The sequence below is a fragment of the Gadus morhua genome, chromosome 15 (genome assembly GCF_902167405.1).
Source record: "Gadus morhua chromosome 15, gadMor3.0, whole genome shotgun sequence".
Taxonomy (NCBI): domain Eukaryota; kingdom Metazoa; phylum Chordata; class Actinopteri; order Gadiformes; family Gadidae; genus Gadus; species Gadus morhua.
This window is the reverse complement of record NC_044062.1, coordinates 15,017,061-15,031,589: the sequence shown is the minus strand read 5'-3', so window position 1 is coordinate 15,031,589 and position 14,529 is coordinate 15,017,061. Positions and strand designations below refer to the sequence as shown.

The 14,529-nt window shown below is 46.3% G+C and overlaps 1 protein-coding gene across 6 annotated transcripts in view; it reads right to left on the bottom strand.

The window, feature by feature from the left end:
- The window catches only part of ltbp1 (latent transforming growth factor beta binding protein 1), a 74,561-nt gene that overhangs the window by 13,175 nt on the left and 46,857 nt on the right, over positions 1–14,529 (bottom strand). The window contains exons 10-21 of one of the 6 annotated variants that reach the window (XM_030379008.1): positions 14,284–14,406; positions 10,996–11,160; positions 9,745–9,918; positions 7,934–7,956; positions 7,184–7,283; positions 6,780–6,866; positions 5,423–5,548; positions 5,030–5,155; positions 3,896–4,021; positions 2,064–2,183; positions 1,124–1,243; positions 607–729 (exon numbers count right to left, since the gene is read on the bottom strand). In XM_030379008.1, the coding sequence (XP_030234868.1) occupies positions 607–729; positions 1,124–1,243; positions 2,064–2,183; positions 3,896–4,021; positions 5,030–5,155; positions 5,423–5,548; positions 6,780–6,866; positions 7,184–7,283; positions 7,934–7,956; positions 9,745–9,918; positions 10,996–11,160; positions 14,284–14,406 (1,413 nt within the window). The remainder of the gene's footprint in view (positions 1–606; positions 730–1,123; positions 1,244–2,063; positions 2,184–3,895; positions 4,022–5,029; positions 5,156–5,422; positions 5,549–6,779; positions 6,867–7,183; positions 7,284–7,933; positions 7,957–9,744; positions 9,919–10,995; positions 11,161–14,283; positions 14,407–14,529) is intronic. The other 5 variants (XM_030379010.1, XM_030379009.1, XM_030379011.1 and 2 more) reach the window with 5 other exon arrangements.

Genomic DNA, 14,529 nt, shown 5'->3' with positions numbered 1-14,529 from the left:
AAACAGCAACACCCACATGCACACAGTAACAAACACCCACACCCATACATCAACACAGAGCCACAGTAACAGGTAGCGCCACGGCAACAGGAAGCGCCATGGCAACACGTAGCGCCACGGCAACACGTAAAGCGTGGCAACACATAGCGGTGGCTTTATTTTGCGGCGGGGCAGGGATCCTGTTCATGGCCCGGTGTTGAAGCCGCTGGGCGAATTAAGTTTCGTAATTACAAACAATGTGTGCTGTCGAAAGTTTAATGGACGCAATAAAACCACAAGTGCGTGTGTCGTCTTGTGAATCGGTAACCGACTTCCACATCTGGCCCACAGACAGACGGGGCGACGGGGGGGAGCGGTGATGTCACAAACGCCATCGGGATACATGTGTTGAATTATATAAATCATGCACCTTGCTCAACACGCGACGAAAGCGCTGCCTTGAATGTGTGCGTGGGTGTTTACCTCGGTGTGTGCGTAGGCATGCGTGCGCACCTGAATCCACAGTTGTGTGCGCGTGCATAGGCCCTGCATGCGTGTGCATGCGTGCGTGTGCATGCGTGCATGTGCATGGACGCCTGTGTGTGTGTGCGTTTGCGTGGGACGCACCATCACAGTTGTCCCCAGTGGGTGAGGTTGTGAAGCCAGCGTCACAGCTACAGATGAAGGAGCCCTGGGTGTTCCGGCAATGACCCCTGGTGCACACCCTCTCGTCCTGGCACTCATCCACATCTGGAGAACGTCAAAGGAGAGCCTTAGAAGCATCTAGGGGCGATGAGAACCTTAGAGACATCTATTAGTATGGCAAAAACTCGGAACAATATTCCCTATGCTGAGTTAAGGAACATCGAAATCACGAAGTACCGTCTTCACTTTAAAGGTTAGAAACACCTTCTCATTCTGGTACTCATCTACGTCTGGAGAAGAGGAGGAAGAACCTCAGAATCATGTAGAAGGTGGAGGACTTTCAACATTTGCCTCATGAAGAATATCAGGTTAGAGACACCTTCTCATCATAGAACCTCAGAAACGTCTTAAATGGTAAACTTCTTGGAAGCTTTGTGTGGACCTCACCTGGAACCTGCTGAGGAGGTTTGAACAGTCACTGGGTGAGAGGAAGACCAACCTTGGCAGGATTTCCCCTGGACACTCTGGAAGCCCTCGAAGCAGGAGCAGGAGAAGGAACCCTCAGAGTTGGTACAGACACCGTTGGAGCATGTCCGGTGGTCCAGACACTCGTTGATATCTGTGTGTGTGTGTGTGTGTGTGTGTGTGTGTGTGTGTGTGTGTGTGTGTGTGTGTGTGTGTGTGTGTGTGTGTGTGTGTGTGTGTGTGTGTGTGTGTGTGTGTGTGTGTGTATTTGTGTGAGTGAGAGGATGAGGATGGCACAGAGGAAGCAATCGGTTAGATTATGTGGTCAACAACAGGAAGGGAAGTATTTTGAGCAGAGCCGGGAAATAATTGGTCATATTTACAAGACGTATGCCCGGTACGAGCAGGCATCTGGAATAATTCTTGACACAAGGGTCAGACATGCATGAACACGCACACACACACACACACACACACACACACACCCTAAGAAAGTGTGATTTCTTTGGGTCCGCCCCTGTCATCCTCCACATCTGCAGGAGTGGTTAGCTGCTCCTATAAACGGCGGTGTGGGCCACGACGCCTGGCCTAACTACTTCCTCTTGTCACCACCATCATCCGCTCGCCACCACCCTAGTGTGGCTTTGCCCTGCTCCGCCTCCCTCTTCTCCCTCCTCTCTCCTCCCCACTCCACCCTCTTCATCCCCCTTCTCCTCCATCTCTCGTCCTCTTCACCCTCGCACTCCTCTCCTCCTCATTGTCCTCCAACCTCCTCCACTCCCTCTCCTCCCTCCTCCTCCTCTTCCTCTCACTCCTCTCCTCTCCCACTGATCATCCTCCTCCTCCACTTCACCCCATGTGTAATATAAATTGATCCTTACTACTGAAAGACATCAGAGAAGACACACACACACACACACACACACACACACACACACACACACACACACAAAAACACTGCTGGGGCCACCTACCCTCGCACTGCCCCCCCCGGCCGTGGAGGCCGGGCTGGCAGGTGCCACACCTGTAGGATCCCTGCATGTTGAAGCAGATCCCCGACGGACAGATTGTCCGGTTCACACACTCGTCAATATCTGGTGAGGAAACAGGGGGGGAAGGCTGTGTCAAACACGCTGATGTTATTTACTCCAGCTTGTGTAACAGGCTGTAATAAGACAGCTCATAGTGTTCCCTGCTAAAAGTGCTGTTCAAGCGGGTATACGTAGTTTTTTTGCTATGCTTGAGTGATTTTGGAAAATTCTTAAGTGAACCTAAAGCCACCACACTCATCGTAACACTAAGCTAAACACCAAAGTAAACACTTACCAAAACACTGATCTAAACAAGAAACAACAAGAAACTAACCACTACGCTAAACAAGAAACAATACTAACCTCAACACTTAATGGGACACTTCACCGATTTGCATTATGCTGTGTATCGTTAGAAACACAGTCATATTTTTTCTTCCCCTGAGACGGGAGAGATCCATATCTACGTACCTCTAACACACTTAAATGACGTAAAATTACGATCTTTGCGTAATTTAAGGCAGGAAGTGTAGGGGGGGCTCTAAAAAACTACAAGCACATTACAGATCAGTGCCAGTGGGTGGGACTTAGGGGTGTATGGTATAAACGGTATAGAGAGTACACCGTTGTGAATTTGCGCTACGGTATGGACCCGCACCCGAAGGAAAACATTAGATGGAACACCGGGATGGTTGCTGTGCAAAAAGAGCCCATTATCCACTGTTGACGGTTTTAGTTGACTCCTCCGCTCCTGAAAAACATATCCAGCACCGGAGAAGTCTCGCTCGCAATCGTAAACCTCGAGACCGACCCGTGCTGTTGTCCGCCACAGTATTCTTTTTCACCCGTTTCATCCAAATTGTGCGGGTCACCCGTCGGGTACCCCAACCCGTGCAGGACTCTGGCCGAGATAACCCCCACTACGAGTCTTTACTTGTCGTGGAAGTACCAGACGTCTGAGAACCCGACGCAGTCTTTAATTCATAATATCATCTGGAGGTGCACACATCTTTTGGCCGTGATATAATATTATATTATATAGATACCTAAAAAAATATTATATTATTTAAATATAGAGCTCCGGGAGTCCGTAAACAGCAACAATAACTTATCCTCCATGCTGCAGTTCCCTCTGGACTGCAGGGAGTGAACGCTGATTGGCTGTTATGTCACGTCCCTCAGGGAGTGAATGCTGATTGGCTGTTATGTTACATCCCTCAGGGAGTGAACGCTGATTGTCGTCTTCAATCCACAAGCGCCAAAAAGTCACTGTCTGCTTTTTCTCGGTCAAGAAGTCACCTAATTAGAAATGTATGTTACTATTCGACTAAATATATTACCCAATTTTAATACAGATTCATGTCTCCACCGGTGAAATTGTCCTTTAACTTAGCTAAGCACTAAAGTTAATACTTACACTTACACTGAAAAAACACGAAACTATACCCTAAACTAAACAAAACATAAACCAGAACCAAGTTAATGATTATAACAAATAGGTGCCAACCAGTCAGAAACCAGTCAGAAAGAGATATTCCAATACAACAATCTTACTTCTATTACTGCTTCTAATAATCGTAATTGAAGTAGTAGTATATCAATAACTATAAATTACATTGGTAGCCAGACTTCCCCTACATCTTCCACTACTATTAATTATATTATTATAACTATTATAATATAATTAGTACAAATAATAATAAAATTGATACTGTTGAACTGTATTTGTCAGGCTCCTGACTAAGTGTGATAATGGGATGGCTCTGGTGCAGTACCTGTACAGGCTCCAGTGGAGGTGAGTCTGAACCCTCGCTCACAGCCCCGGCAGAAGAAGGAACCTTGGGTGTTGAAGCAGGTCTCCCCGTCCGGACACAGGCTGGGCGTCTGGCACTCGTCCAAGTCTGAATAAAGACGGGTCACACACTGTCATACCTTGTGCTTACAGAGAAAGCTACAAATACTGATGGGTGAACACTTACATCTACATGACTAAAAAAAACAAAAAACATTTTGAAACATTTCACTCTTATTGTGTAGATGGATATATTCTCTACTCTACTCTCTACTCTACATAGTTTTATCCTTATTTTATCTTTCGTGTTGGGACAAGGAGTGATATAGAGTAAACTATAGGAGTGAACCTCATTTACGGTTTTATGAGCACTAGTTTAGATTTCTACACCGCAGAGATTACACATCAGTCTGGAACGCCCGGACATTGCAAAAGTTTACTGGAATGACCGGAGTGATAAGTGAAAAGCATTCATCTCATTCCAGATGTGAAACACATGGGACACAAAGTGATTTCTGGGAATTATTGTTGGCTGTTTGTATTTTACAAACTGTTTTACGGCAGAGTTCTCTCTTTCCTGATGCGAAGCGCAGGCGGGGGTCAAAGGTTAAAAAAAGCCTGCTGCCCCTAAAGTTTAGTTTGGTTGGCTTTTTTTGTCGACCTGCTGGAGCAGCGATGTGGTTTCAATATTTCATAACATATCGAATATTCCGCCCCCCTCACCTTGGCATGATGGGCCGCTAGTCTTAATAATAGATAACATCCCAGCATACACGCCTGAATATAAATCTGATAAAAGTGGAAACAGATAACCAGGGAAATCATACATAAAACCTTGTTATTTTATCTGTCAATGCTACAAATAGATATTTTGTCTCGTGGTTCCTGGAGAAATAATCCAATGTTCTCATGCCTCCCCTCCACTGACGATTCTCTGGCTGTGTGTAGGGAGCGAAGGGGCGTTGGGGGGTTGGGGGGGAGGTGTTCCTATTGCACGTCAACACACTGTCTTGGACATTAATGGTCCCGCCGATCGCCACTAAAATAGTTTAGTATGAATCACATGGTGTCTAGCAGCTTTTTGTATGTATGTTTGTTTGTTTGTGTGTTTGTGTACCGATGCAAGCAGTGCCCTCCTCGTCGGTGGTGAAGCCTGATTGGCAGACACACAGGAAGCTGCCAGGTGTGTTCCTACAGCGCCCCCTGGAGCACAGAGAGGGATTCTCCACGCACTCATCTATATCTGGAAGTACATTCACAAACACAGAAACAAATAACCCACAATCTCAATAAAAAATATTTAGATTTTCCAGCAGTACAAATATGACTTCAAAACCAATTTCACCTTTGGGCCTCCAATTTTACACAGGTGTGGTTTGGGACTGGTCAAAAAGACCCCCAATTATATCACATGCTGGACAAAATCATCCCTCCACCACTTCACGTGGGGAGGAACATCATGTATTGATCTGGCAGGTGAATGAGTGAGGTTTCGGCGCGACCAACTTACCTACGCAGGTGGTGCGGGTGGTGTCCAGGCGGTGGCCCTCGTCGCAGTGGCAGGTGTAGCCTTCCACCAGGTTGTAGCAGATGCCCTTGCCGCAGATACGAGGGCTCACCACGCACTCGTTCACCTCTGGACCACAAAACAATGGTCATTCAATTCAATCAATGCATGGTTTAAGGACCCACTGATTTAGTGGGGCTTCCTGCCAAAAAATCTCATATCTTTTTTTTTTTTTTACCACATTATCTTTCGAAGCTCCATGAACTTAGAAAGAAAATTCAGAGGTGCAGGATTGTCTAGTGGTAAGGGTGTTGACTCCCAGTTGAAAGGTGGGAGTCAACCCCAATGTCATCAATGAGCAAGATGGCCCGTAACCCCCTACCTGCTTCTTAATGAAATGTGACATGAGTCTCTTGGGGCAAAATCAATGCTAAGTGACTGAACAGAAGTAGTACTAGAAGTAAAGTTATAATAATAATAAATAGTAGTAGTAATTCAGCACTTATCTTCCTGTGCAAACTTTCAATGAAATCAGAGTTTCTCTTTCTTGAAATTCAATAATAGAAAGAAATAAATGTTTTAAGGTTTGGGTTTTAAAAAAATAAAATAACTCCAACAACCGCACACACACAAAAGCACACACACGGACACACACAACCACACACACACACACACACACAACCACACACTGAAAGCAGCCTGAGGTTATGGACATTCGCCGAGCAAGAATTACCAAATATCCACTGTGGTTTTGTCAGTCTGCCCAACTATGGTAGCAAAGGTCCTTCCATCACAGCTCTCTTGCACTTCCTTCTCTCTCGCTCTCTCCCTTTCACCCGCTCCCTCTCCCTGCTGTGTCTATGCCCTGCTCTCTTTTTTTGGCCCTATTTCTCTCGACTGTCTCTCCTTTTTTCACCAGGATCAGAGTATAGATATTTTCAATTCTGACCTCGCAAGCCATCACCAATTACAGCCATGGATACAAGCTCCCACTGTTTTATTTGTCAGATCAAAGCTTTTTTTTTGTTTTTCTTTGAAGCATCCCATTGACCAACATTGGCCTAATGGACTACCGCCATAAGGACTACTACGATTTATGTTATTGACACCAAAATACGTTTAGAAGGGAAGCCAACAGCTTGTAAAAACAACCCGGCATAATTCCACAGGCTACACTACTCGTCTATGACGCTAAGTGTAGAGACAGCAGAGCAAGACCTCTAAATCCAACTAGCTATCAGTCCAAACCTAGCACTGGTGCTAAACACACACACTGATCATGGGCCTTATACCTGTTATGAAGGACCGGGGAAGACAAACAAGACGGCTCTATAGGAGGAGGACCAGGTCTTTCTCTCACCTGCTGACTGCGTAGGAGCGATGTCCTGTCCTGCGTTGGAGGGCAGCAGCTCCACCGGGGCAGGGGGAGAACTCCTCTCATACACCTCTGTGGGAGTCGAAGGAACCAGAATGGAAGAGACCCGGGAAAGATTGGCAGAACAGATAATTACACAAAGGATCAACTGTAAATATTTCATTTATAAACTTTCAAAGACATTTAACCACATGATGATACCCAACGTGACTTGTGACAATTAGAACCCACGGGGGGGAAAACAAAGAATAATTAAATTACGTAATTTGTACAAATTCTGATTGAATTCAATTTTTTTTGGTTGTATATGCAGACGATGTTCATGTATTTATGACTGATACAGTAAACAATTAATTAATGTCTGTAGAGGAGAGGAGTTAGAAGGACACCTGGGTAGGCAGTCTCCATCTTGACAGTGAACACACCAGGCGAGAGCTGAGGTTGGATGGGGTCAACTAATGTCCTATCACTAACCCCGGTTAGCAGCTTCTTCAACAACAAGAAGACACACAACAACATGAACCCAGAGAAGAGCAACAGGTCAGAACGTTGACGTGAACGACGCTATGTGTAACATACAAGGGCCATAACCCTTAGGAGCTTCGGCAATGAGTGGCACTGATGACGCCATGCGAAACGTCGCGTAGAGATAAGCTTATTAGCGTTAAGCTAGCATGGCAGCTAGGTAGAATTTGAAAAAGAAAAGCGGGATGAAATAATAAAAAAAATATCTGATAACAAAGCAAGACTGATTTCCTTGGTGAATCAGAGGAAAAGTTTGAAAGTTGTTGAGCGGGAACCTTGGATGTTGTTGATGAAATCAGCAAGAAAGCAATAGATATGAATTGAATGCCATTTTGTAAAATAAGTTACATCAGGTTTTTCAGTGGAAGCAGGGAGTGTTGCACTCTGGTATCCAAGTTAGATTTTGTCGATGTAGAGGCGCCGTGAAGCAGGTATAGTCCGAGAGGCTCATTTGACATAGCACGTAGCTTGTTATACTGCCCATGGTCATGCTGTCAGACTGCTGATCTCATGCAGAGATGATGCCATCATTGGCTGGTAGCGCGCACATTTTCGTGCATGCACAAGTTCTAAAACATTAATAAATGGAAAAGGGCATTTGAATGACATCCTACCTGATCATCTGTAGGTGTAGCTACTAACCAAATAGAAAGAAAGGAAACAAGTTTATATTAATATTTATATAAAGGGAGAGACATATCATGTAATAACGTACGATGGTTCAGTAAGATTGAAATAGCTTCTGTTTCTTCTGAGCATTATCAGGAGGACAAAAGTGAAAAGTTACCAAGCACATGAATCGACTTGCATGTCTGTTGCAACACAGGTCGAAGGTCCGATTTTAACACCACAGATGTTGTCACTTCAGTGATGTCAGAAAACGGTGTTTCCTGCTGTAGCTGTGGTTTCATTAAATCATCAAGTTATTACCTCTTTTAGCCTGATAACATCTTTAATATCCAATGATTTTTCGGTCACCAGATAAACAACCAAGAATTTTTTTTACAGATGATGTTATTATCCCTAAAGCCCACCTCCACCGCTGCACATCTACCGCATCTCTGGCTCTCAGCTCGCTTGGAAGAGGTGCCAACCTGTCCTGGTGACGAGAGCCACATTAGGCTCCGGGTGGTGTCCAACAGGCTGTGTTACCCAGGCTACACAGCCTGGGTAAGGGACTGTCTGTCAGTTCCCTGTCTCCTCCGTCCTCCACGGTACCCTACCCCTCCATTACTCGTTGTTCCACGGCAGCTTAGCGGCCGTTTGGGACCAGGGGTTGGGACAGACACTCTGCCAGCCTTCCTCTCTGCCCACCGGCTGCCAAGCATGCCCGGAGTTATAACCCATAAGAGGAGCCGTACCCCGTGGGGCACACACACCGACACTGACACAGACACACACACACACACAACACCGGACTACATGCATGCATATAAACACCCACAGGCAAACATATGTGCACAAACACACACACACAAACACAGACACACACACACACACACACACGGATGTACAGACATGTATGTGTACAGAGTTAACACACACACACACACAACTCGTTACTCCCGATAGGTTTTTACTTTGTCTTTCCTGTGTGCCTTCCGTGTCTAAGTATCTACGGTAGTGAGCATAGTTGTGTAGAAGTTTGGAGGAGGACCACCATGGGCCTTACAAATGCTTATCTTTCATTGACATGATGATATGAATGAATCATTAAATGAGGTGACATGAACACCCTCATCTTTGTAGTGAACTACAACAGGGGGACATGTTATACTGAAAGGGTTCCCCTTAGGGCTGTTATTGATTAAATGCAGATCGCTCCTATGTTATCAGCAGACTGACACGGTGTCATCCATCAAACTCGTGCGAAAAATAACTAAGGCAATTAGTGGCCCGCTACCGCCAGCTACCTTATAATCACACTGGGAGTTTCTGAATTAATCTCAGCGGCAAGGCCAACGTGACAGCGACATCCCGATTTACATTCAGCTCCTTCCTGACACACCCCGGAGAAACGACTCATTGTGTCTCTCATCATCTCTGGCCGAGGCCTTTCCTTTGAACTGCATGTTCACTGTAGATTAGACTTCCACAGCCATCCTCCAGGGCCCTGAATGGAGGAGCGGTCGGAGAAAATCGCTCCGGGCCCTGCTGCAAGTTCATGTCCCTTCTAGCTTTTCCTTTTAGTGCTGTTGGAGAATCACAGATCTTCCCTGACTTCTCCAGGTCGGATGAAATCAACACTTAATTCTCATTAATGAACTTATTAAGAAGGATCTATATTAATAAGGATCTGAGAAAAATCTCAGAAGCATCGACAAGCATGATGACTTTCACAATAATCCATTTTTGTACGCCCCTCTTCAAAATACCAACTGTACATCTCTAGTTGGAGCTCTGCTAGACCACGGTTCAGCCTCACCTGGTATTGGCTTGTCTGGTTCCCCGAAGGCTTCCACTGGTTTCTCGGGCGTGGGCAGTGGGCGTGGCCGGGGCGTGACCACAGGTTCCTGGTAGGTGATGAGGGGTTTGTTGACGGGCGGCTTGGGCAGTACAGTGTAGCCCATCCCACCGGGACATATGTCTTTGAACTTGGCTACAAGATGACAGACACGAGGGAAGATCAGACCACCAGATAAACCATGTGTAACGTTAGAGTATATTCTGCATGGTAGTGGCTTCACGTTTGACAGAGCTAATTTAGATATGGAGTAGAACAGGTTTAGGTCTTTCATCAAAAGTGGCCAATTTCATATGATCCGCTTTCGTTATAAAACATTGCCCTGTTATTCTCCCCAAAAAAATGTTTAGCAAAATGACCCTCAAGTGTCTGACACCAAAGGAAGGTTGTTACTTTAAGAAGCTGTTTGTAAATACTTACAATACACTACTTCAACATAAAAATAGAAAAATACAGGCTTCCCTTATTTGTGGCTTGGGCATGAAGGTAGTGTAGGTAGGTACATATCTGGTCCTCAATGGCGGGCTGGTTCAGTGTAAACGTGTCATATTTACTTTTATAAGCCTATTTAGTCCAAAGCCATTGGTCAACCATACAACCTGAACACACGGTAGATCCAGAGGATGTTAAGAGGAGTATTTTATATTTCCTTTCCGAGTCCAGCCAATGAGTCCTGGAACGCTGTGTGAAACTCAGGCCCAGGGAGAGACAGGACACGGCCGCGTTCCAACACTTGATTTTGTTGGCTCGACGGAAGGTCCCTTGTTAACAAGGTGTACCATATAAACACACCACGCAAACACTGCCTCTTTGTTGCTGCGCGGAGCAGCTGGCTATCACAGTCAAAAAAACGAGGAAATTGAGAAAGACCGAAACCCAAAAGGAGCCCAGAACCAAGATACAGACATGTTGACCGAAAGTGATAAGGCGGTTAAAACGACCGGACAAAGGTGGTTGTTGTTGTGGTAGCCACCTGTAATGCATCTAAAAGCAACTACTGTACTAGCAAAGCAGGGGACCACATGCAGACAGGAAGTGTGGGGGGTGATACAGGAAGAGGACTCTTGGTCCTACCCGGGTTTCTTTAACACAGGCCCCTTGTTCATGATCGCCGTTCTTTGCGTTGACGATCCTTTCCGCCCGCATACTTACTACCAGGTCACCTTCGCTACAGTGGGTCCCTCTGGGGGACATGAAGGTGGGGAACCTTACCTGTTCCGGGGAGGGGGCAGGGGTCACAGCGCGGACCCCAGGCCTTTCCCACGCTGCAGCAGCACAGCTGTTTGCTCAGCTGGGCCGAGACCGGGTGCAAACACTGCTTCCCAGTGGTGACCAAGCGGTAGCATGCCCCTTTCTCCTCCTGGACGGCTGTGTAGGCTGCAGAGGCAGGTGGTGGAGGTGGTGGAGGAGGATGAGGAGGTGGAGGAGGAGGGAGAGGAGGAGGAGGAGGAGGAGGAGGAGGAGGAGGAGGAGGAGGAGGAGGAGGAGGAGGAGGAGGAGGAGGAGGAGGAGAAGAGGTGGAGGAAATAGAGGTGGAGGAGGATGAGGAAGATGAGGAGAGGCGGGATGAGGAGGAGGTGGAGGAGGTGGAAGAGGAGGAGCAGGACAAGGGTGGAGGTGAGGTGAAGATGGATGGGGGGGGGGTGCAGGGGAGGAGCGCCAGAGTGCATGTGACAAACAGGAAAACAAAAATATATGGGAAAAGGGGGAGAAAACAGACAGGAGGACAAATGAAGCGCCCCTTCACCGTAGAAGCTCTGGAAACCACCGACACACATTCCCCACCCAGCAGGACGACCCAATCCCAACACGCAACCACATCTCTTACCCCATACCTGTCAACCCTCCAGATTCACCCAGAAGGGCTTCTCAATGCCAGGGGTCCAGTATACGCCCTATCTCACTTGATCTGTTATCCAATCGTTCCTTCTAAAAACATTGTGGTGCTTGGCCACTCGTCAGGCCCTTGATGCTTAAAGAGGCCAAATGAAGAAGGCCATGATCCCCAGTATCTTGTGGTCACATTATGATTGGCTAGCTGCAGTCCTCCGATTGAAGTGACCTCATGAAGGCTGCGCTGGCCGACTGTTGCTTGCCATGTTATTTCGTTTTCATACACCCTCATCTTGGTTTGGAAAATCCTCCATAGTTATGAGGTCTGGAGGTTGGCAAGTTTGTACATTGCTAAAACAACAAACTGGTAATAAATATACACTGTGTATATATATATATATATATATATATATGTGTATATCCCCACATATGCATCATCGATATGAATTCTAAGTGACAGAAAACCCCATGTAGCATATTTCCACATGGTCGCACCTACATTAAAATATACAGTACGAGTGAAAGCAAAAAACAGCTTAGGCCTATGGACTGACAGAAGGTTTAAGTATAGGTTTGTGGAAAGAAAATCGAAGGATGTCAGAGTTTCATGCCAATGCCTCATGCAATATAAAATGCAGCGTGCATGCGAATGCCTAGGATATACCAGTGCAGGCTAAATTAGAGGCTTGCTAACACACAGAAAGCCTCCAGAACAGGCTAACCTGGTGCCATGATAACGCCCTGCATGCTCCCAGTGTAGGCTAGCCTAGAGCCATGCTAACACCCAGCATGCTACCAGCACCATGCTAACCCGCAGCGTCGTTGGTTAAGTCTGTGTTCCTCTACTGTTGCACATCGCTCACAGCGCGCACACAGGTACTGGAAACCCAGAGCCAAGGCCCAAGCAGACGATGGAAAACCATAACACAGTAACCGGCCAGCTCACTGCCCAGACCTTGTGTGGGCAATGCTTCATAATCTGACCATTTTATAGTTATGGCAATTACCATAAGTTCAGTGAGCTGTTTTCTGGAGAAAGTCGGGTTTTTTCTTCACCACAAAGTAGGGGAGAACAGAACAAAGGTTGGAGAGAGGCGGGGCTTGTTGAAGCCTGTCCTAAGATATCATTGAGCTAAAGAGAAGCCCTTGGCAGATTACCTGCAGACACCAAGTTGCCATAATACAGATTTATACTGTGTGTCTGTGTGTGTGTGTGTGTGTGTGTGTGTGTGTGTGTGTGTGTGTGTGTGTGTGTGTGTGTGTGTGTGTGTGTGTGTGTGTGTGTGTGTGTGTGTGTGTGTGTTTCTATATATTCATATGAGGCTGTGTCTAGGTGTGCATGCTTGTGTGTATGCATGTGTGTGTGTGTGTGTCTTTGTGTATATATTTATGTGTATGTGTGTGTGTAAATGCCTGGATTATGCTTGCGTGCATGCATGTGTGTGTTTGTGTGTGTGGTGGGGGGATCATTAAATAAATGTGTCTGTAGAAAAAGTAAAAGCAGAGTTTCTGTGTCGGGATATTGTTGAGGTTTACGAACCAGCCAGCCTCAACCCCGAGTGCTGCGTGACTCTGTCCATCGACAGATGTTTCACTTTATTACATTTCAACACACATGAAGAGACAGATACACACACACACACACACACACACACACACACACACACACACACACACACACACACACACACACACACACACACACACACACACACACACACACACACACACACACACAACTACACTAACAAACAAACACACTCAAGCCCTCCAGCTTCTCACACACAATCAAACTTTTAACATTGACCAGACTAGTCTGGTCAATGTTATTTTGGCAATCTCTCCGTTTCATTGCACAAATTTCTCATCCCTCCCTCACTCACTCTCTCCCTACCTCCTCTCAGCATGTTGAATCTATAACTCAGTCTAGTTCAACAAAAAAACGCGAGATACATAAACAGAGATTTGCCGGTTTGTGGGGTCATTCTGCGTTCCACTACAGCGCTTGATATTTGGGGTGGTAGTAGGCCTGGGGAAGGGAAGGTGTGGCAGTATGGTCTGGCGGACGTCAGGTTCACACATCATGCTCTGGAACATGCAGTTTCAAGGGTTTCCTGGGATAGGCAAACATGTCATCGCTCATCGGCAGCAGCATGAGCGGACATCCTGTGAATGCTAGAATTATGGCTAAGCATTGGGTGGACATCTCGATGAACTCTACGAAACACAAACAGATAATCCTGCGGGTTAGGTCCGTCATCTTTAGAGGGAAAGTCGGGCTTATAAAATATCACAAATCGTGTTATTGAAAAAGCATGCGGACATGATTAGGATTACAGGTTGGATTACATAGGGTTTAACGCCACTGGACTCTCACAGTGTGGATGACCGGCAATCACGTGGAAGAGGCGAGGAGAAAACGAGAGTGAGGGAGGAACAGATGGATAGATGGAGAGGGAGAGGAGGTGAGAAAGAGAGGGAGCGGGAAAGAGAGAAAGAGAGTGAGGGATAGAGAGCAAGAAAGAGAGGAAGGTTGATGGAGAATAAGAGAGATAGAAAACAAGAGACAAAAAGAGAGGAATGGAAAGAGAGAGAGAGAGGCAGAAAACAGGACAGCGAGAGACAGAGAGAGATGGAGATCTGATGCAGGTGAAGAACACTACTTACGTATGCAGGTGGCGAGTGAGGGGTCGGGGATGAAGCCCGCTTTACAGCGACACCGGTAGCTGCCCACCGTGTTCAGACACTCCCCATTAGGACACACCCCCTGGAGCTGACACTCGTTCACGTCTGTCCACCGCCACAACATCAACACTCTTGTTTTATGTCTTGATTTGGGTCTTTCTTAACCCCATTGGGCTAAGACTTTGAAACATTTGGGATAATAAAAGATCCAACTTTTTGTTTCTGAAA